The 24118-nt window shown below is 44.9% G+C and overlaps 1 protein-coding gene across 3 annotated transcripts in view; it reads left to right on the top strand.

Moving 5' to 3' along the window:
• The window catches only part of KARS1 (lysyl-tRNA synthetase 1), a 115750-nt gene that overhangs the window by 52378 nt on the left and 39254 nt on the right, over nt 1-24118 (top strand). For all 3 annotated transcript variants that reach the window (XM_086945471.1, XM_086945469.1, XM_086945470.1), the window contains one exon: nt 23192-23365. In XM_086945471.1, coding sequence (XP_086801597.1) covers nt 23192-23365 — 174 coding nt within the window. The remainder of the gene's footprint in view (nt 1-23191; nt 23366-24118) is intronic.

Raw genomic sequence — 24118 nt, 5'->3', positions numbered from 1 at the left:
TTTTTTAGTTGCGGAGAGCTTCAGTGATTTGCCCAGAATAACACTATGTATAGCAGATGCTGAGTCTCGAACGTGCTTCCCCTGTCCCAAAGTCTGCACACCAGTAGCCGGAACATCACATCCTCTTGTTTTTCAGTAAATGCATCTTTATTTTTTACACCAAATCGTCTTCCGGAATGAGACACTGCTTCAGTAAAGAAATAAAAGGACTGCCTTGTGATTATATGCTTCTTTTGTAAGTAGACGCTTTTTTCCAAGTTTGCAGTGGGTAATTCATATCACGCGAACTTCAGCGAAGTGGTTTGGAGCATTTTCGCTGTAGCTATGCTACTTCGTTTTTTGTATATTTAGCTGTGCATTCCGTGCTTGACTTCACTGGAAAGCACTGAGCTGGTATGTAGAGTGTTCTGCAGGTTATGATGGGCTTGATTTGTAGCAAGGCCAACCCAGCCTTTCATCCTTCTGAGGACAATACATTTTAGTGTGATTCTATTTTAGTATTTAGATGCTTTACAAAACTGTGTCTGCAGCCTTTTATGAAGATCACTTTGGTATTGCATTTTTTGCAAGTAAGAAGGGCCAACTCCTATGTTACAATGCATTGCAGCGAGCTGAGGAGATTAAAAAAGAAAGAAAGAAAAATGGTGACCAATTTTAGTCAGGTTTTAATCCCAGAAGCAGAACTTTGCATGAAGAGGGGATATATAGCCCTTAAACCTAACAGAGCAAATATTTCTGCCCATTTGATGTATTTCAGGATTTCGTCTTCCTTTCTGTGGTAGGGTGTTCATTGCATGCTGTTTTTAGGTCTGGCCTAAGACTGAGCGCACGCGCTGAGCTTGCAAGAAGTTTTATTTACTGAAAGGAGCTTTGAGCCCGCCCATTGCTTACCATTCATTAGCTTCATTGTCATTCTTATTTAATGCCACTTAGTTGGACGGCGTGTGCCAGTTCCACTTCCTTTTCTTTCATGTGCAGCTTGGACAAAGACGGATTGCCTTATTTTGACTGGTGTACTTCTGCTGCTGGCACAGATTGCGGTGCCATTGTTCTATCTTCCCCTGTCCTTCGTTGTGGTCTGCGTTGCTTCTCTCCATCCACCATTACCATGCTGGCCTTGCCATAGTGCTTTTTCCCTAACTTTGTAGCCCTGCAGCATATACCAGCATTTGTAAAGCGCACAGCTACCTCCGGATAGGTGTCCTGGCGCTGGGGGCCGTCAGGAAGATTACGCAAGCTATTGCCCAGAGTCACATGGTGCTGTGCTAACCTGCCACTGGACCCGGGGATCAAACCGTGAACCCCATGGTCCTGAGTTGGGCACCCTGGCCGCTGCGCCACACCTCTTCCACATGACGAGACCTATTGGCTTTGCCAATGCTTGTTGTTTTAGCGGGTCTGTAGCTCTCTGCTTCTGACAGCGCTTACTATGCTATCTGCTCTAATCTCTGTACACAAGATAGTATTCCATCCCTGCTGAAACTTACCTCTCAGATTTACGTTGGTCACTTATTTTTTTTATAGTAATACTTTATTCTGTAGATTAAAATAATCTTGTACTGTGAATAAATGTAAAAAGCAAGAACAATTAGAGCATGAATATAAAATTAAGGAAATTCCAGTACTGTACCACTATAGTACATAAAATTTAAAAAAGTACCAATGTTACTAATAATATATGTTCTCAGTTGATCAGCTAGCCCTGAAATACATAAGCTAAAATATCAGGTTAATCCTGGACTATGGAAAGAACTAGTAGATTGTAGGACAAATATAACATTGGCTATATTATTCAGATATACATATAGTTATTAAACATCATTGGAAGTGCTGGTATTTACTTATTTCTTTTTGCTAAGCATTAAAATTACAAGACAAAAAAATGTAGTTTCGCATGCCACCAGCTTGTTAGATGCACCAGAGAAGCACATTGTGTGTGTGTGTGTGTGTGTGTGTACGCACACTCACACATAATCATTGTGGGAAATAAGCAAAGGTTAAAGGGACTTTATAGTTGGGTGAAAATATCAGTTAAACCATGTCATTTCAAACAAATGAAAATTACCAGTTAGTTACCTCAAGTAAGTATACCTCGGGCCCTAAGTAACTATAATCCCCCCATGCACTGTTGTCCTCAATGATGTCATTTCAGATGCAGCAATGAAGTTCTAAATTATGTCATAGAATATGTCATGAGTGATTTAACATGTGAGATCATTAGCAGTGCCTGGCGAGGGTGAGAGCTGTAGTTACTGTAGGGTACAGGTTCTTTTCACTCAAACTACTGAATGGCTTTACACCAAATCACAAAAAGTACACATTCTGGGCCAAGATGTAGATTTCTGCCATTTTTGATGTAATTGGGTGTAGCCTTTTTTGCAGTATCACTGTTCAATTTTCCTGTGGAAAATTGCATGGGGAAAACTCTTTTTTTAATACCTTTCAGTTTTTCTCTACCTCTTCTTGATAGATCACCCACAAAACTTTCCAAGAAAGAGCTGAGATGGAAGAGTTGTTTTTTTTCCCTTTTTTTGGGAAAGATTTGTCAAACTGCGCCCAAGTTATTAGCAAACCAAAAAATCTATTTCCTATGGAAATGTGGTCACAACGATAAGTACCCAGTGGGATACATACATGTATGTATATGTGTATTCATTTTTAAATCAACTTGATTGGGTCTCGCCTACCAGACAGTGCAAGCTTGCTTGCTTTGCGAAATACCTTTTATGGGCTTACAACCCGTCCATTACTTAGCTTTATTGTCCATCTTTCCTTGTCCCATCTTGCGTTTGTCCCTCCCTTGGAGCATTGACACTTTGGCATCCTTGTGATTGGTTGACTTGTATCCTTCCACTGCTCACTTTTAGGGAACTACTTCTTACTTTTTGGTTAAGCAGACAATCCATAAGATTGCATGTGGTTTCCAGCTCTCTTTCAAGTGCCATTCCCTATTCATAATCATCCATGTTGCTCTTACTCCTGTGCTCCCACACAAAACACAGTCCCTCCCTGGACTTATCTATCTAGTGTGCTTTAAACCCTCCACACCATGAAAAACTCACACCCAGGTCGCATCCCTTGCATGCTTTAACACAGAAAGCCCCTGTCTGTGTTTCTCTCTCTACCTTGTGTGATTCTCCCTCTCAAAATACATCTCCTAGCTCTGTATTGCTCTCTCCTTAGTTTGCTTTTTTCCTCCCACAAATCCACCATCACTACCCCGTTCTCCATGTTGCACTCTACCTCGTGCTTCCCACTGTAAACCACTCTGGTCTTTGTGTTTTTTTTTCAATAAGTACTTTATTTAAGTTTTCAATGTTAACATCCAATATTTCACCAACCAACACCTCAGTAAAAATGTGACATAACTTGAGATTCCATCTCAAGTATTCTTGCTAAGCACCAAGCACTGCGTCCAGAAAGAAGGCATATATATCATGTATGCGCATAATTCCACCAGTTCGCCCATATTTTCCTATGCTATTAACTCACACCCCTGGGCCTTATAGACCAACTCCTCCACCTTAGTGCAGAAATCTATGCCACTCGTCCAGTCCTTCACTGTGGGGGTCTCTGCATCCCTCCAGTGTCGTGCCACATCCATCTAGGCCACCAGGAATCCCATGGCCATAAACAATCTGGTGCAATGAGGACCCACCCATTCCTTCATCACGCACAGTATCACCGTTCGGAGATTGGCTGGAACCACCCTGCCAATCACTTCCCTCAATATGGAACATACATATTTCCAGTATTTCAGTATGATCAGACCTAACCATATCACATGAAAGAATTCTCCCTCTGCCTCCCGCCATCTCGTGAAGCACAGTATTTGTGTTCTCATTTGCTAAAGAAGTTTTGGAGCATAATAGTACCTAAATATTTTAACTGTATGAGGCGCAGCCTCGAGGACACCGCTAGGCATCGTGAGGCCATCATCGCCTTTCTCCAGTCATCATCGTTCAACCTCCCCACATCCTGTTCCCGTCGCTGCTGGAGTTGTGAACGGGGGTCAAGCGCATTCTGCAGTGGAGATTGATCACTCTGAGAAATTCCTTTTGATCTCTAATTTTGCCAGTATTAGCTTATCTGCCTGGGAGATACTATCCTGAAATGCCTTTACTTTTTCCTGGGCATGATACAGCTGTAGATAGCGATAAAACTGAGCCGTGCAACTAGCACGCTGCTTGTAGGTCCTTAAAGTATTCATATGATTGAGAACACGCATCCCCGCCAGTGTCGAAATTCCAATTTACAGCAATTTTCCTAACCTCAGGGAGAGAGTTTGGGCTCTTACCCCCATAAAACATATGGAGCCGTCCATGGCGTTCTATGCAGGGCAGCCCCAGCCTCTACAGGGGGGTGCAGCAGGTCACCGTGTAGCCAATCATTAATGGAAATCCACTGTGCTGGTCAAGAGTCAAGTTGTATGTCTGTCCAGGCCAACTTTGTATGGAGTGCGGTGGCACTCTGCGAACGAGACCCACAGGACCGTCCCAGCCTACAGAAAACAAACTTCCAACTGCATCTACCTAGAAATTTGCAATATATGTGGATAGTTATGGAATGTATACAACAGGCTTGCGAAAAGCTCAATTTTAAAAAGTGTCTCTCAACCCATCAGAGGAAGGGGCTGGTGCTCCCAGACCGGAAAGTATTCTTCATGTCCCGCTGTATGGTACCAATGTTCAGTTGGAAATCACAATAAGGAGAGACCAGGGAATAAGCCTTCTCCAACTCCCCCTCGAAAGCTTATTACTCACTATAAAGAAAAGGACAAAAAACAAAAAAGAGCTCTTGGACTTCAGTGTAAGTATTTGCCAAAAGAATACTGATACATATTCCCACTACAGACTACTCTGATTCTCCAATTTGAAACGGGGAAAAAGAAAGGGGGGCCGGGGAAAGGAATCTAATTCCTTAATACTGCCCTCACACACTTTACAGTGTCCTGCTTCATCATTGGGCTGCATCTGACGCCAAGGTGCAGACCAACACTCTGGGCGGAGTGCAAAATAAATATTTTGAATATACAGTGGTGAGGAAAGAAAGTATATAGACAATCAAAAGAATAGTAAAACGTTATTCCCTCAAGAAGGGATCACAAAGTGCAAAACAAAACAATAGTGTTAAAACTATCAGAGGGGAATCAGAGGTTACTTATATTCTTGGTCACCCTCAATAGGGTTAAAAATCAATAGGATACACCAGGGAAATCATCAGTACCCCTATATCCTGTTTGCAGGAACCAACATGTTTCAGCCTTTATCAGATGCCCCCACGGGCCAAGGCGGCCTTCAACAGGGTATTGATATTTGGTCTTATTGTAATTAAAGATATCGGCCAGTAAAAGGTTCAAAGCTCAGGAGATTTAGCTGGTTTAAGTAAGATTTTTATTACCGCCTCACGCAGATCATAAGACAGCAGTGAGTGCTCAAATGCCTTGTTGAACATCACAGCTAGATGCAGGGCCAGTAAGGAGGCAGATGTTTTTTAAAATTTCAACGGTAGGTCGTAGAGCCCTGGTGTCTTTCCTGGTGCCATTTTTGCCATGGCTTCTCAAATTTCCTTTACTGTGATCGGGCGGTCATGTTCCGCCTTGTCAGCCATGGTCAACATGTGTAGAGGAAGGTCACTGATAATAGGGTTATGAGACTCCATTCAAGGGGTCGCTAATAATTATACAGTTCTTTACAGAAAGCGGCAACATTTTCTGCTATCTCGAGGGGGTTGGTATGTAACATGCTTTCTGTATCACGGAAACTTGATAAAATGCTAGAGCCGTACTCCCTATTTGTCAACCTATAAAACATTTTCCCCACCTTTTCTGTCTGTTCATACAGTCTACTTTGTAAATACAACCATCTCATCTGTGCCATGTCCAGGAGTTTTTATTTTAGCGCCAATCTGGACTGGTGGAGTAGACTTTTTTCACTCTGCTCTGTGTTGATCGCTCTTTCTCTCTCATGTGCTTCTTCGCCTGCAAAACACTTCCCTCCGCCTTGCTCCCTTTTTCTCTCTTAATTTGCTTTTCCCACGAATCCCAGCACACTCTGTGGTTTTCTTGCAATGCTTCTCCATGCAAACCCTCATCGCATGGTGACCTCTCCCCCATGTGTTTCCTCCCGTGCCAAAGACTCTTGCTGCATATTACTTTCTTCTTGTGGTTCTGCAGTCCCCACCCATCCGCTGCAAAACACCCCCAGTGCTCCAGAATGTTGTTTTCTTTGTTGTGTGCTTTCTCCCCTCAAAACACACTCCCTCCCTCATTGTCCTGTGGTGCTTTTTTCCCACGTGCTCGATCTTGCTGTCTGCCTTGTATGCCTGCCCCACTGCACCCCCAAATTCTGCTGATCTCTCCGTCGAGTGCTAATCTCCCACACAAACCCAACCAACTCCATCTTGCTCTATAACGCGCCGCTTTTTAGGGGGGTCAGATGCTGACGGGCATCTGCAAGCATCACTAGGTCTAAAAGGCAAGACATTTTGGCTTTGCCAGTGCTTGGTTTTTGTTTTGCTGTCTTCTTCTAGGACACAGGTATTAAAGGTTATGGGGCATGCTTATTTATTTTCTTCTCTACCATACAGTGAGTGAGTGTGTGTTGGTGTTGACATATTTTACAGTAATATTGCTCGCTAATTAGAACGCAGACCACACCTCAAATTGAGTTAGTAAATTCAAAATGTGTTCTTGTTCTTCAACACTGTACTACAATTAAATTATGCAGCAAGAAAAGACAAAATATGCAGCATGCTTTACATTTTCTTGATTGTATTACTTCATTATATTGTCATTTCTACACATGAAAGTACTGTCTCAGCAAAGATTTCACCTCATTAGTACCTGTTTAACAACTAAATACAGAAATAAGCAACTGAAAGATGACTAGTTAACCTTTATCAAGAGCCTTCCGCCGTGTGTGAACCCTTCTCCACTGTTTTGTAACTCTTGATTAGTTTGACCTAGAAATAATATTTTTGTGAGTTTAAACGGTGGTATGGGACATGCACATGTTTAAAGGTTTCTTTTCTTTTCTGCCCCACAGTGATGTTTGTTGACATGTAGGCGGTCCTGACCAGTGGTTCAGATCTGTATAAAACGTGTTTATCAAGGAAATCACTTGACCGGTTTTAAATCGACTGTTAGGCAACATGAACACATAGGCATTGTGAGAAACTGCCGCTTTTTACATGGTTAGCCTCCCACGTTTTGCCTGGAAAGTGATGTGGTTTGATTGAAAGTGCACAGAGTCCCTGCCTACCAGGTCCCCTCTGCCAGAGCTCCTTCCCTAAAACTGTACTATGATTGGCAACTTCAGCCCCCCCCTCGAAGTCCCTAGTAAATGGCACCCCTGGTAACTAGGGCATTTGGACTGAAGAGGGTCCCTTGGAGATCCCTCACCAAGCGCATGCAAACTACTACCACCACCGCAGCCTGCATGCCATTGTGCCGAAACAAAACAACAAAGTCGATATGGCACACTGCCTGTGTGCCATGCCAAAGCAGCACTGCCTAAGGTATAGGTAAGTCACCCCTTTAGCAGGCCTCGCAAGCCCTAAGGCAGGGTGCACTATATCTCAGGTGTGGGCATATCTGCGAAATTTAAGTCTGCTCTTAATACTGTGAGTGCCAGGGCAGCCATGGAGAGTAGATGAGGTGGAAACTCAACAACTCTAGTTACCCAGCACCATGGTGGCTTCACTAAACCCAGGAGTGTTCGATACCAAACAACTCCTCTTAAGCACACACTGATGCCAGTGTTGAATTTATTACACCATCTACTCAGAGGGCACCTCGGAGGTGCCCCCAGAAAACCTATGAACTTAGATGTGGTCCCTGACTGGTTTTAGGCAGCCTGCCACCACCAGTTTCAGGACCCCTGGGTCGAGAGCCGCTGCCCTCAAGGCTAGAAACAAAGACCATCCTGGGCAGAGGTGTCTCGCCTCCTTCCCCAGGATGAGCACAGTGCTCGAGAGGGAAGCCCCCTCTCTCTAGTACCCTCTTCCTCCCCTGACACACCCCGTCTCAAATGCACTCTTCTAAACTGCAGATCGGCTTCTAGACACTCCTCCGCCATCGCTGATCTCATCCTAACATTGGACCTTGACCTAATCATCCTGACTGAAACCTGGCTAACCGAATCTTCTACACCTATATTGGACATTCTGGTCCCCCCCAACTACCACATCATTAGGCTTGACAGGTCTGGCAAGATCGGTGGCGGAATCGCATGCATATACAGGAACAGCCTTCTGTTCTGAAAGTCTCTGCGCCTTCCCTACCCTCTCCAACTTCCTACGAATACATCTGCCTCGATATCATCAGTGATGGCAAACCGATATGCTCTCTTCATGGCATTGACCACCCACCCAGAGACAACCTCATCTTCGCCCAACAAATGATGGACTTGATTTCAACCAACGCCGGACGACAGCTCACCCAAATATACCTTGTTGACTTCAACCTCCATTGGAACGATCTCAATGATGCGGTGGTAAATAGTCTTAAAAGCTTCCTCAGCGCCCTGGACCTCACACAATTATGCAACAGCCCGACCCACGAGAAAGATTCTATCCTCGACCTTATCATCGCCAAAGAGGATGCTACTCAACTTAAGTCTATCCTACCCTGTGACTGGTCAGACCATCATATTGTCACATTCCACATCAATGAAAAAGTCAAACTCAACTTGGTTCAACCCTCCAGACCTAAAGTCTGGAAAAGAGACCTGAAAAAACTCAACCCATTCTCCATACCCCCAAACAGCCGCGACCTCCTACTCCCGCCTACGGGCGCTACAGATGTCCAATCCCTGACTGACCACTATCTCAACGCCATGACCTCAATAATTAATGAGGCTGCTCCCATGCAGCTAAAAAGAGTCTCCGGTAAAATCTCCAATCCATGGTACGACGGGAGTCTCGTGAAGATAGACGAGCCATGCGAATGGCTGAGCGCACCTGGAGGGCAGCTCCCTCTGCACTGCACCTGAAAACCCAGAAGAAAAAGAGAAACGCCTACTTCAGGAAAATAAAGCGCTCAAAAGCAAACTTCTTCAGCCTCCAGCTCGACCAAGCAAAAAACCGCCCAAGAAAACTGTTTGAGTTAATCAGAACACAAGCCAAGGAACAACCCCAACCTCTCAGTACGTTGCACGAAGCACCCTCCTGTGAAGACTTCGCCGCTTTCTTTACCCAAAAAACTGACAACATAAAGAATGATCTCCGCACTGACGCAAGACTCCACACCACACTCAACTGCATAACACCCACCGAACCTAAAAACAATGCAACATGGTCAACCTTTGAAACCTACTCCGAAGAAGAAATAGGCAAACTGCTCAGCACCTTGAAACCTTCCAATCACCTCACGGATCCCCTCCCTGCTAACGCTGTCAAAGATTTCACCCCACTGCTCCTTCCACTCTGGACTAAAATTATCAACAGCTCGCTCCAAGAAGGAACCATCCCTGACTCCCTCAAAGTTGGACAAGTCACACCTTTGCTAAAGAAGCCTACTGCCGACCCATCCGACCTAAACAACTACCGTCCCATTACCAATATTCCCACTCTCGCCAAATTATTGGAAAAATGCGCGCAACTGACTAAACCCATTGATCTGTTTGATCTCCTCAACCCTCATCAATCAGGCTTCCGAGCAGGACACAGCACTGAAACTGCTATGACTCACATAATTGACGACGCCCTTCAAATCCTAGATCAAGGTGATACCTGCCTCCTCATCCTTCTTGATCTCTCTTCAGCATTCGACACTGTTAAACATGAGAAGTTACTCGATCTTTTGAACACAAGAATGGGTCTTTCTGGGACTGTTCTCAAGTGGTTCACCTCCTTTTTACACAACAGGTCGCAGAAATTCAAGAGTAACAACCTGATGTCCTCTCCAATACCTGTTTCGTTAGGCGTCCCCCAAGGATCCTCCCTATCACCAACTTTGTTCAACCTAGTTATGGAACCTCTCACCACCTTGCTTCAAGCATCCAATGTACTTTTTCACATGTACGCAGATGACACCCAACTATATCTCAAATTACAATCCCCCAATGACATCTTACTCCTGAACTCAACGATCAGAAGCACCCAATCCTGGCTTGCTGATAATCATCTCAAACTCAATGCTCTGAAAACAGAATTCCTGCTGATCTCACCTCCCGCGAAGATCTCTACCACTCAAACCTGGCTTAAACAGTTAACTGCACTCCATGTCCAACCCACCATAGTGGATTCAGGGAAATCCCTAGGCATAACTCTCGACTCCAATCTCAACATGCAGCATCATATCAGCAAGGCTACTAAGGGAGCGAACTTCCAAATCAATACCCTGAGGAAACTTAAACCCTTCCTACCAGCCAAAGACTTCCAAACTGCAGTACAAGCACTAGTAATCCCGCAAATTGAATACAGCAGCACCGCCCTCTGCGGTCTCCCGTTAACCACTACTGCACCCCTAAGAGCCTCTCTAAACGCTGCAGCGAGACTCATCACTGGATCAAAAAAACACTCTCATATCTTCCCTGACTTGAAATCACTGGACTGGCTGCCTTTTGAAGCCAGAATACATTTGAAAATCGCCTGCATGACACACAAGGCCCTACACCTGAGCTCTCCCGGATACCTCACTCAGAAGCTGTCAATCTCTGGCGGCTCTAGAAACACTAGAGGCTCAAACAATCTTCTGCTAAAACCTCGAAGATTCCGGAAGGAAAAAACGTATAAACGCTCTTTCTCTGGAATGGCACCCAGGATCTGGAACTCACTCCCTCCTGAAACCAGGCTCCTCTCCTCCATCACACTTTTTAAGAAAGAAGTAAAAGCTATTTTTATGGCCAAATACACTTGACCTATTAGCGTGGATCTGGAAAGACTCTACACCGATCTGTATTATTCTGTTCGAACTCTATGACTATGTATTTCACCTGTATTATTGACGCTACTGACTGTCTATGCACACATTTAACTGTAATATTTATATTATTGATGTGCTGTACTACTTTGCTCCCACGTACCTACCCTTCCCACTTATTATGTTTAATTTCAATCTCTTGTTGATTTTCCCGGCTTTGTAAAGCGCTCTGATATCTGCAAAGATCTTGTTCGCGCTATATAAAACTTTCAAAATAAAATAAATAAATAAGCTTCAAAGGCCTTGCCGCCTCTGTCATGCGACCTTCGCTTCTGCTGCTGGCAGCAGAGGGCAGCATCTGGTTCAAACATCCACTTTTGGTGGGTGAAACTGGGGATAAAACTTAGAAAGAATAGGAGGTGTGGCCCCCTTTGCCAACTCCACCGTTCAAGATGCTGGAGGCAAAGTAAAGCACATTTATCAGTGCCCATCATCTTGAAGATGGCGGTCATAATCCAACCATGGCTAGAGCTATGCCCCACTCCCACTGGAGGGTGGCATAATAGAGGATGTAGACACACTAGGTAAGAAAATCATTGGTCCCTACCAGTCACTCCCCTGTAATGCCCCTAAATATAGTATTTAAGGGGGAACCCCCCATGCCTTGAAATTGGATACCTGACGACCTAGGAAGAGTATTCTGTGCGGTCCTGATGAAAGGGAGTGACTGAGATAAAGAAGCAAGTCATTACGTTTTGGGAGATTCTGTCCTCCATCACTCTGGTCCTTTTGAAGACCGTGCTCTCCTCATCCAGCTTCAAGACTTTATCCTGGGGTTCTATTGCAAGGGCAAAGAACAGAGAAGATAGTGGACAGTGCTGCTTAATGGAGAAGGATAGAGAAAAATCACCTGTAAGGCATACCCTTGCTATTAGCCTGGTATATAATGAGATGCGCATATGCATGCCTTCTTGTTCCAAATCCACCATCTCCAGAACAGCAAACCAATAGTTCTATCCCACTGAATCAAAGGCTTTCTTGAAGTCCATCAACAAACGTGCCAGAGAGCCTTGCGGGGTCAAAGGATATTGGGGTGACAATAATGAAGGCGTCTGATGTTGTGATTGGTGAAATCACTGAGCATAGAGTTACTTTATTCAGCAAGAATTAGGGTTTCGATGTGTCTGCGGGTGATTAGAGAACGCTTTTGCTATAAGACTTGCCATGTTCTCGGTTTTAGTTAATCTAATATCCCAGTGGATGTTGCTAGTGTATACCTGCAGTGTGTTCAGCAGCCTCTGTAGGCCAATCGGTGTTCAGAACAAAAGTATCAAATCCTCACTATCAGGCTTGCAATAAAGCTGTTCTCGCCCAACCTTGGGAGATTCGTTGGTGACCACATATAAGAGATCTAGTTAATCAGCCATATGTACAATAAAACGTGTTTTAAATACACCGCTGTATTAAACCATTGGAGATCGCAAACCTGTGGGGAAAGACCTTGGTTTTTGGAAATCCTAATCCTGACCCATGTTTAAGAGTGCAGTTCAAGTAATAATTGGAATAATGATGGCTTTATATTCTATAGTTTAGATTTAACTCAAAAGAAGACTTATCAATTCAGTTCAATGTCTGTTAGAGACTAAGCTTGACTTAAGTTGCAAACCATATTATCAGTTGTTGAGCAGATGTTTCGAAAACCAGTTTGTATGAACTGAATTAACTCCTTGCTTGTTGCTCAAGATTTTGTCAAAAATATGTCAATGAGTATCCAATGGAGCAGCTAGCTTGGAAAATGTCTGTTGATCAACTTGCCCTTTCTTATATATTGTCTGAAGGATGGATCCTCGCCAGGGAGGTGGAATAACACCTGAGCAACAACACTGGTAAAGTTGTGAATCAGTGGAATAATCTACATACTGTATCAATTGCAACACAGGTTTTGGTGCTGTAGAAAGACGGCACAAGTTAATTCCATTGAACACTTCATCATAGAGAATCCAGTTATCACGTTGTAACCAAGCGGGCTGCACAGCATAGTTCTTTGTGTCTTTACTTCTACGTCGAATTTCATTTGTCATGCCTCTTTGAGTCTATGCCATAACCTACAAGACACCAACACTACTTGGCATCATTACACTTAATTGCTTCAAATAGGTAATTCCAATTTGATTCTACACTTGTTATCTTCCTCACTCATACTTTCTTGTGATAGCTTTTCAGAGCCCTAATTGCATCAGTTCTGCAATTAGACATGTAACATTTTAACAAAACCCTGACATTTCCTAACCGTCCATTTTTGTTTTTACGTTTGATATCAATGTGTGTAGGCCTGCTGATCGTTCCTTCTTTCCTGCATGCATTCCAACAGGTGCCATTTTGTATCCAATGCTTAATTTGAGCCGGTGGTTTCTGGTGCTCGGCACCGGCACTTCATTGCCAACACCGGTCTTTCACATGGTGCCGCTATTTGTCTAAATTAAAGAGAAGCATATAACAGGTGTTTATTAATTAAACATTTTAAATTTATAATTCCTGCTGCCCAAGCCATTATCATAGCTTTGGGGGTTTGGAATAGTCTGAATTGTGACTCTTGTAGGAGTGTGATGGTTAGTAGTTATGCTGGTGAGGTCATTGGTAGGGGTGGCAGGGGCAATGCATGGTGCAATCTGCAGTGCCTCCTGAGGAAGGCACGGGCACTTTTAGTTACAAATTAAGCACTGATATATCCCAATATGAATCAGAATATTACATTTATTAAAGTATCCCAAGGTTTGATACTCTGTGTGTACTCTTGATTGTGCTTCAGTTTCTACACTTGCATAAATGGGACCACATTTACCATGAAAGGCCTCACCCTGCTACTCGTGGTGATGGTGTCCTTCCTGTAAGGTTCTTTGCCCACTTCTGAGGTGAAAATGAATGCTACCTCATTGCCCCTACCCTTGGTAACCATTGAGGTGGAAATCTCCACACCCAGGGCGAGTTTCAAACTACTGTGCACAAAATGTGCAGCTGACGCTCTTTAAAATCTTGCACTTTAGAATGTGATACTACTATGCATGTGTGTTAATGCACTTATCAATACTTTGTTACATCTGATGTGTAATCATTCTTGGTCTATGATTACTACGAGTGTTTTTAGATTGGATTTCCAAGTGGAAGTGTTTAACACATACTTTTGAAAGATGGGAGGTAAACATTTATTATTGTCTATGCAGTTGGAAGTATTTTTCTTAAATACAAACCAATGTCCTATTCTTGTCTCAGTCCTTCGCTCTGCATCTTTCAGTTTATGGGATTCTCTACCTCTTTTTAAGTATTTCTATGCTAGCATCTGACATATTCAGTATTTTTTTCCCCGTTTTTCATTCTCTTTTACCCTCCGTTTATGAGCGTGTTCAATGTCCCCATCTTCATCTTGGCACGCGTCTCCAGCTCTTCTCTTGCTGTCTCTTAATAGCAGTTTGCCTCGTCAAGTATCTAGCATTTTAGTATCTTTTTGTGTCTGGCTCTTCTTTGGTTGTGCCGTTCTTTTTCAGTCTGGCCCTCTCGCTCTGTCTGTTTTTCTTTGTCTTTTATTTTTGTGTTTTACTTTCTTGTTTCACTTTGCAGTTAGCTTTTTCCCCCCTGTGGCTTTCATGGTTACTTTGTCTTTCACCCAACCTTTATCCAGCTTTCTTTTTCTTTCTCCTAATTTACCTAAGTTTTAAGCTTGTTTCTTTCTCCATGAATCCTAGTCTTCATGTGAGGGATCATATGATTGTCCTTACGACGTCGATCATGTTCAGTTTTTAAGTCTAGCCTAGCGACGTAGCGCATGCGCTGCTCTCCTTGGCGAGACCTATAGTCGCTTTCTCTGCCGAAGGGGGACAGGAGATGTGCATGTGTATGGACAGGAGATGTGCACTCCATACGGACAGGAGATGTGCACTCCGTACACATGCACATCTCCTATCCCCGCGTGAACACAGCGCGCGCATTGTGCACTTTCACTTTTCCTTCCTCCCCCCCCCCCGTCCTCCTAGTTAGATTCAGTGTTGCGCTGAAGCCACACCCAGCACAGCCCCACTCGGAGGAAAACAACTCGTTCGCGAGGTCGGCGCTTCACGCTGCCAGAAAGCTGACACTTGCGGTCAGCAGCGCAGCCCTGGGACCACAGGCTCTGGGTTTCATTAACTGTCTATTCCCAGTTTTCTTGCCCGGTAAAATGACAGTCTGCTTCTCTGAGTTTGCAATGTTTTAGCGCAGTTTCAAACTACGTGGCTCCTTGTGAATCATTTTTTTATTTTAAACTGCACCAGTCTAGTTTAATTAAAAAAGAAAAGTCCCAGTAAAAGGAAAGCAGAGGGGCTTATCATTTAGGCTTAATACATTTTATCTAAAAAACATTGGGAAAGCCAAGGGGTTTGGAATTGCATGTTGGCTAAAACTTAGCTCAATATATGCATTCCTAAAAGTGCATATTCACCCCTTAGGGCATCTTGGCCCTGAGTAACCCATGTTTGTTACCAATGTTCAGAACGATGAAAGGCTGAGCGAGCACAGACTCCTTGACCGGATGCATTAGTCCACTGAACCATTAGACCTGGCTGTTCAAGTGTGCTGCAGGGAAAACAACACTTTACTTTTTCTAATCACAAGAATTTTAATGTCCGACTCTGTGTACTTTTGAGATGTGAAATTGTCCGTCTTCCATTTCTGTGCAATCAGTCCATGGGAAGTGAAATGATATATCAAACAGCCCAATGCATGATATATATTTGTTGTCTTCAACAGAACTCCAAAGGTTACAGGGACACTATAGTTAGGTTCAGATATTACAATTACAAAACCAAATTCCGCAGTTAGTTACCTTGGGGCACAAGTTATAGGTCTCTCAAGTAACTATAACGTATGCCCTAAGTTCACTATAAATATAAACGCTGAATTCCCAAGGTTTTGTGGTTGTAAAATCTGACCCCATAACACCCCTGTAACTTTTGTTCTCCAGTATTAGGGTGTCTTTCATAGATTCACATGCTTGAATATTCCCCGTCGTCGAAGTGGGAGTCCCACGGTAAATAAAATAGCAATAACATACCAATAACATAAAATAATACTAGAAAATACATAGTAAATACTCAAAAACAATTCCTACATAAGAATACATGGTAGAGAGAGAAAACACTTGTAACATATTCCTGTCATTGTGTTGGTCCAAACTACAGCCAATCAGGCGCCAGCACCCTTCCAGAACCTTCTCCTCAGAGCTCAGACCCTCAGATTTTCTACCGCATGTCGTGTGAAGGGAGTCTCCCTGAGCTCTGCTCAGTTTTCTCAACTTCAAGTTTTCCAGTCTTCTCAGCATGTCTTCAAGTAAGAAGTCTTTATTTAGACCTTGTTCTTCTTGTGGGAAATTGCGTCTTTACTCATATGCCTTCTCCTTTTCCAAAAAGGAAGAAACTTTCCCTGTCTGTGGCTCCTGCGGTGTCTTCACCACCTCCTACTACATCTACTCCCACGAGACCTGGCCCTCAGGCGTCTTCTACTGCCTCCCATCATGTTTCTGCTCCGAAACATGTTTTGTTGTCGACGGGAGCGTCTACGATTGTCCCGACGACGAGATCAGCGTCTCCGGATCGTCGACGGCGACAGTGAAGACGACATCAGCCTCCAGATCGTCGTCGACGTCTTCCATGTCGACTAAGGTATCGCTTAGTCGACAGTGAAGACGACATCAGACTCCAGATCGTCGTCGACGTCTTCCATGTCGACTAAGGTATCGCTTAGTTTAAAGACTGTCTCGTCGACGATACCTATTGCCTCGTCGTCGACAAAGAAATCTGCTTAGTCGTCAGCAAAATCATCGTCGACGAAAGCTTACAAGAAATCTTCTTCGACGTCGGTCCCGTCGGCGACAACTCCATCGACGGCGGCTTCATCAACGCCGACGACTTCGTCGACTAACTTAACGTCTACGATGGTTCCGTCAGCGGCGGCTCCGTCGACGGTGGATCCTTCTGCAGCGACTTCGTCGACGCCTCTGCCATCGTCACCGTCGACTGTGGTTCCTTCGTTTGCTATAGGAAAAATACTATTATAGCAAACACTCAATAGATGCCAGCTCTCTCAAACAACAAACATTAAAACATAACAGAAAAAACGACCTTAAATGTACTACTATAAATATAGCAACATAATATATTTTGATATACTCATTTTATTTTATATAGATATTTGGATCAGACATTGTTTCTTAAATATTTTCATTTTATGTTTCATTAAATTATTCAATTCACATACATTGAAATTAATCAACAGATCACATAGATAAGAAAAGGAGACAAACAAATATTACAACAAGTCACGCTGGACAGGTAATATTCTATTGTGGTAGGCAAAGCGGTTGGATTTCCTTCTTCGTTTGCTTAATTGCCTTTGGTGCCCTTGTCTTCCACCGGGTCTGACTCTTCCGCCGCCGACCCCTTGCACCATCGTCGTCAGCGGCCAGTTGACCAGCTATCCATCCCAGATCCACAGCCTCCCTCGCCCATGTTTGCCACGGGCTATGACGACCAATATTCTCAGGCAGAAGAACATTCTGTGCAGGTTCCAACTGCGACACTGCCTTTGTCGCTCATCTCAAATCTCCAACATATGTTGGATGACTACAACCGGCGTTTCCCGCCCTCTCCACAGGGTTCGCCTGTGCCTCATGTTCCTGCGGCTGCGGCGGCACCTGTCACTGTCCCACCACCACAGCCACCAACGCCTTCTCCACAAGTTCAGACGTCAGTGAAAATACACACTACGGTGTACCCTGTTGATGATAACGACTTCATTCCAGAACGAGAAGATGGAGAAGTTCAAGATGATGATGATGATGATGATGATGACGACGCCACCCACATGGTGGAGTGGGACTACCAAATCCAGACGCCTTCCCCTCCTCCGGTAGAGTCCGGGGATTCGCCTCCGGTGGACATTGCAAGTTTCCATCAGCTGATGGATAGAGCGGCCCAGCGCTTCAAGCTGCCCAGAGTCCAGAGGTAGGAGGACTGTTTCTTCTATGATTTTAAAAATCAACCATTCAAGCAAGTCCACACTATACCCATCATAGATTTTATATGGACTGAAGGGGTGAAATTAATGCAAACTCCAAATTCACTACCAGCACAACTTCCTCGCCTTGAGAAAAAATACAAGGCTCCCATCGGTTTGCCAGCGTGCCTTGTTGCTCATCCAAAGCCTGACTCAGTGGTCACTCAAGCTGCACAACGTCGTTCCCATAATCCAACATCTCCAATTACGGCTCCTCCGGATCGGGAGGGTCGTCGCCTGGACGCTATTGGACGTAAATTCTCCACTATGGCATCCACTACGGTGAGGGCGGGTAATGCTTTAGCCATCTTAGGCCGCTACGACCGCCAGAGGTGGTCGGACTTGTCTACCCTGGTGGCCCTCATCCCTGACGCTTCCAAGGCAGAAGCTTTAAAGATTCTGCAGGATGGAGAGAGGACATCGGAGGAGATTATTGATTGCGCAGTTGACATTGCGTGCACTGGCTTTCGTCAGCTTGCTGGGGCAGCGGTCTCGTGGAGGCATGATTGGTTACGGTCCACCTCTTTCGTCAGGAAGTACAAGCCAAAATCCTGGATATGCCATATGACGGTGAGTCGCTTTTTGGGGCGCATGTAGATGAGGCATTACAGTCCATTAAGAAGGACACTGATACTGCTCGCTCATTGAGGACTTTACAGTTTCGGAAGCAGCCTTTTCGTGGTGCACGCAGACGCGGCACCTCCTCAACTTTACGTGGAGGAAACACTCCATATCGCTCCTACCACCAAGGTATTCAACGTTACTCATCCAACCAACAGCAGTCCACCCGGCAGCAATCGCCCAAATCCTACTGGGGAAAATCCCCCTGTAGAGGATCCACTCCCAAACGACAATGACTTGTGTATCCCCCCAGTGTTGGAGGTCGAATCTCCCTGTCCTTTTCTCAGTGGTCCTCCATCACCTCGGACCGCCGGGTTCTGGACATTGTGGCAAAGGGCCATACTTTAGAGTTCATCAAGATTCCTCCTCCCACTCCACCGTCTGGCCCGCCTCCTCCCCACCTCAAGGAGCTTTTCCCTCAAGTCGGTCTTCTAATTCAGAAAGGTGCCGTCGAAGTAGTTCCCAAGTCTCAGAGGGGAAAGGGTTTCTAATCCCGTTTTTTCCTAACACCCAAGAAGACGGGAGACTGGCGACCGATCCTGGATTTGCGAGCACTCAACAGGTACCTCAAGAGCCAATCCTTCCGCATGCTTACACCAGTAGAGATCGTGCGTCTTCTCTCCATGGGCGACTTCATGACCACCATCGACCTTCAGGATGCTTACTTCCATGTTCCAATTCTCCAAAAGCATCGGAAGTACTTGCGCTTCCGGGTGGGACGGAGAGACTTCCAGTTCAAGGTGTTGCCTTTCGGCCTCCGGTCCGCCCTTCGTGTCTTCACGTAAGTATTGGCTCCAGTAGTGGCTTACCTGCGTCTCCAGGGCGTCCAAATCTTTCCATATCTGGACGACTGCCTCCAAGTCAGTCTCGCAAACAGCTGCTTCACGACACTTGTCTTTGTCGGGACGTGTTTCGATCTCTCAGCCTGGCCTGGCCATCAATGCCGACAAGTCCCAGGTCGAACCGGCTACCCGCAGGAATTTTCTGGGGGCTACTTTAGACACGATGCTTACAAAGGCATTCGTGTCCCAAGAGCGTCAACTAAAAATCCTCTTGGTGTCTGATTCGGGCAAAACTGTCCGTTTCAGTCCGGATCTTAGTCATTTCTGGGGATGGCATTGTTTTGTATTGCACTGATCCCAAATTGCAGACTACGGACTCGCTCCATTCAGGAGGAATTGGACGTACAGTGGTGTCAGGTCACCGGCTCCTTCAACGAACTCGTTGGTGTCACCGCTCGCATGAGAACAGCTCTCCAGTGGTGGGCGTAACCGTCCAACCTTGCGACAGGGACTTCTTTCCTCTCCAGAACTCACGCTAACAACGGACGCCTCCTTAGAAGGCTGGGGTGCTCACCTTCAAGGCCTCTCCATCAAGGGCAAATGGTCTCTGCTTCAGCGTTCTTGGCACATCAACAGGCTGGAGTTGATGGCCATTTTTCTGGCAATCAAGTCGTTCCATCCTGTGATTCAAGGGGAATCGGTGCTCATTCAGATGGGCAATACCACCAGCATGCACTATGTCAACAAGCAGGGCGGAACCAGGTCTCCATTCTGGTCTCGGCTGGCTCAGTGGATCTGGGATTGGGCAATCTGTCCTCAAGTTACCTTGACGGCGGTGCATCTGCCGGGCATCTCCAACATCCTAGCGGATTCCCTCAGCAGGACACGTCGTCGACCCACGAGTGGGAGTTGCATCAACCAACTCAGACCTCGTTTTTCAACGGTGGGGTCGTCTGTCTCTGGATCTCTTTGCAACCCCAGAGAACCGGAAATGCCCATCGCACGCAAGTTTGCATCCCCACCACAGGTCGTGCGGGAATGCCCTTTTGATGAATTGGTGCGATCTATTCGCCTACGCTTTTCCATTTCCGTTGGTGCCTCGTGTGCTGTGGAAGATGCGGAGGCAGCCCTGCCACATTCTCCTGATCGCCCCCAGATGGCCCCGACAGGCGTGGTTCTCGGAGTTGCTCCTTCTGTCCCAGTGCGAGCCCATCCTCCTCCATCCTCGACCGGACCTCCTCACGATGGACAAGGGTCAGATTTGCCATCCGAACCCCCTCCTCTCTTCAATTGTCGGCCTGGAACCTGAGCACCTTGAATTTGCGCATTTAAATATCTCGCCGGAATGCAGAGACATTCTCGCTCAGGCCAGAGCTCCGCCTACCATTAAGACTTTCTAGCTCAAATGGAAGAGGTTCTGTCATTGGTGCACGGCTACTAATATCCATCCTATCCATTCCACTCCGGAGCATCTACTTCCGTTCTTTGTTTTGTCACCTGGCTCAATCAGGGCTTTCCCATGCTACTTTAAGAGTTTTCTTGGCGACAATCTCTTGTTTCCGGCAGGATGGCTCCTCCTCTCTCTGCTCTTCCAGAGTTATTCGTCAGTTTTTCAAAGGACTGTTCCGGAAGTTACCACCTCTTCGGCATCCTCCTCCCACTTGGCATCTCAATGTCGTCTTGGCCCAACTAATGAAGGTGCCATTCGAGCCTATCCATAGGGTGGACTTTAAGTTTCTGACCTGGAAGGTAGCCCTTCTCCTTGCTCTGACATCATCTCGTCGCGTGAGTGATCTTCACGCTTTCACTATTAAACCTTCTTTTCTCCAATTCAAACTGGACTGTGTGGTGTTTCGCACCATACCAACTTTTCTGCCAAAGGTGCCTACAGATTTCCATCTAAATGAACCTGTTTTCTTAAAGACTTTCTTTGCTGATCCTCAATATCCGGCAGAGCAACGAATGCACTCTTTAGACATCAAACGATGCCTTAAATTTTACATCCACAGGACAGCCCCTTTTCGCAGGTCCGATCAACTGTTCATTGCCTATGGACGCATGCGTAAAGGGCGCCCTGTTACCAAGCCAACTGTTGCACGTTGGATTTCTTCAGCCATTATCTTCTGCCATCAACAAGCCGGCAAGCCTCTACAATCTTCAGTGAGGGCTCATTCCACCAGGGCGATGTCATCCTCTACCGCCCTGTTTGCTGGTTTGCCGCTTCATCAGATCTGCCGAGCAGCCACGTGGTCCAACAGGCACACGTTCACGAAGCACAACTGCCTGGATGCCATCAACGAGGCGGATACAGCAGTGGGTCAGGCAGTACTTTGTCATCTTTTTAAGTAAGGTGAGCCTCTGTCTTCCCTCCTCCGCTTTGGTTTTATATGATTGCTATCAGCACTTGCATGACTGTATTATTGTCCCATTGATTTTCTCCATGCTGTTACATAGCAATCGGGCCTCTTCGGCTGTTACTGCTCTCTATTCTATTCAAGCATGTGAATCAATGAAAGAAACCCTAATACTGGATAAGAACAATTGTTACTTACCTGTAAACAGGTGGTTCTCCAGTATTGGTGTCTTTCATAGATTCACATGCGACCCACCCACCTCCCCTCAGAGGCTCGCTTCTCCTCATCGACTCTTTTGTCACTCTTGGGCTACGAAAATCTGAGGGTCTGAGCTCTGAAAAGGTTCTGGAAGGGTGCAGGCGCTTGATTGGCTGTAGTTAGGACTAACATAATGACAGGAATATGTTACAAGTGTTTTCTCTCTCTACCATGTATTCCTATGTAGGAATTGTTTTTGAGTATTTACTATGTATTTTCTAGTATTATTTTATGTGTTCTATATTTACATACATATGTTATTGGTATGTTATTGCTATTTTATTTACTGTGGGACTCCCACTTCGAGGACTGGGAATATTCAAGCATGTGAATCTATGAAAGACACCAATACTGGAGAACCACCTGATGGTAAGGTAACTTATGTAGTCATGGGGGCTTTGACAACAAAAAAACATTTGCAATGCAATAGGTCTCACATTTGCTAGAGTTTAAGCTGTTTGCATTTACAATGTCAATTTACAATGTCAATAGCTTAAACTTCCGTAAAGGCGAGACCTATTGCATTGCAAATGCTTGTTTGTGTTCATTGTGGGGCCCAGGCTAGCTTCCACTGAGTTAAGGAAAAAAAACTTGCTTGTTGGTATCTGCAAGGCCGCAGCTATGTTTGTTTTTATTTTATTTTTTTGTCACTGTGGCTAACCTCTTCCCGTATATTTTCTCACAAGTTGATCTTTAGTGAGTTTTAATGTACTCTGATGTTTAAAAAAACCTCTGTGCATTTTATGCTACTTCCAACTCCTCTCTCCCTAGTGAATAAAGTTTGTGGAGTACATTAACAATTTATTGCTTGTTTAGTTCCATGACACCGAATTTGCATTCGTTTAGTTCCATAACACCGAATTTCCACTAACTATTTGGCCAAAACAATGAATAGCTAACGGTCAACCTGTGTGTTGGTAATAATAAATTCCTTAGAAACATGGCAAAAAAGCTCAAACTATTTCGCATAAATTACCCAATACACCTCCACTACAGTATTGCCTTTTTGGTCACCCACAGCAATTTCATAGTCTGATGGAGGACCATACCCTGTAGGTAGGGATGCCAAAACGTCCTTCTAGAAATGATTTCTACATGCGGGCATGGAATAGGCAAATTTGTATTTCAGGAAAGCAGAGAACAGGCTTTTTTTATGTAATGTGCCACAAAGGAACTAAATGGCTGAACGGGTTACATAAAATGCAGAGCTCACATGATTTCTCTTGCAGGTATGGTGAAACACATCACAGGTGATTGCAAGATTATGTACCACCCAGAAGGACCTGAAGGACAAGCATTTGAGGTTGACTTTACACCTCCATTCCGAAGGATCAGCATGGTAGAAGAATTGGAGAAAGCCCTGGGAGTATCACTTCCAGACACGGAGCAGTTTGAGACCGAAGGTAAATCACAAATCGGATATTCTAGGTTGTATCTTACACGGGTACCTACACCGGGCATAGACATTTTACCATAACATATTGCACTTACTCCTGGGGTTGAGTAAACCACACACATGCATTGCAAAGCTGGCACTGGGACACTACTGATTCCAGATGTGGCGTACCTTGGCCTTTGTCACAGACAACTTACCTGCCCTTAACACAGGTAACCCGGAACTAGTGCAATATAGCAACGAACAAAGTAAATTTTATCCAGGAAAAACCCCTTACCTAGAATAGAAAAGCAAGAGGGAGGATAATTAAGACCGAGCAACCTCAAGAGTTGGATACCCCTGCCAGTTTCCTGCAGTGCTCTGCCCCGAATAGCATGCTGATCTGTCCTTCCATATGTTGGTTGTAGATGCGCCTCTGGAGGCAGGTGTACTTCTGCTCCAAGTTCAGAACAGAGCAGTTGCATCAGGTCCTAGGGGCTACACCTGCCTGTTGCTTAGATCCCTGAGGCGTCCATATTACGTTTCTGTTGTTCTGCAAGCTAAATTGAATCATACTACCTAACTACAACCAGCTTGAGGGGCTCATTCACAATAACTACAGTCAACATTAAGTTAGATTTTCCGTCCTGAAAATGGGAGGAGTATTGTTTTTTGAGTGAACCGTTATATATATTAAAACATTTTCCTTAGTGGTGTACTAACTAGCATGTTCTCCTTGAAGCTTTATCTCTTACCCACTTTAATGTTCTACTGCAGTAGG

Source organism: Lissotriton vulgaris, chromosome 12 (genome assembly GCF_964263255.1).
Source record: "Lissotriton vulgaris chromosome 12, aLisVul1.2, whole genome shotgun sequence".
Classification (NCBI taxonomy): Eukaryota; Metazoa; Chordata; class Amphibia; order Caudata; family Salamandridae; genus Lissotriton; species Lissotriton vulgaris.
Note: the sequence above shows the minus strand (reverse complement) of the source record. Positions and strands in the feature narration are given on the sequence as shown.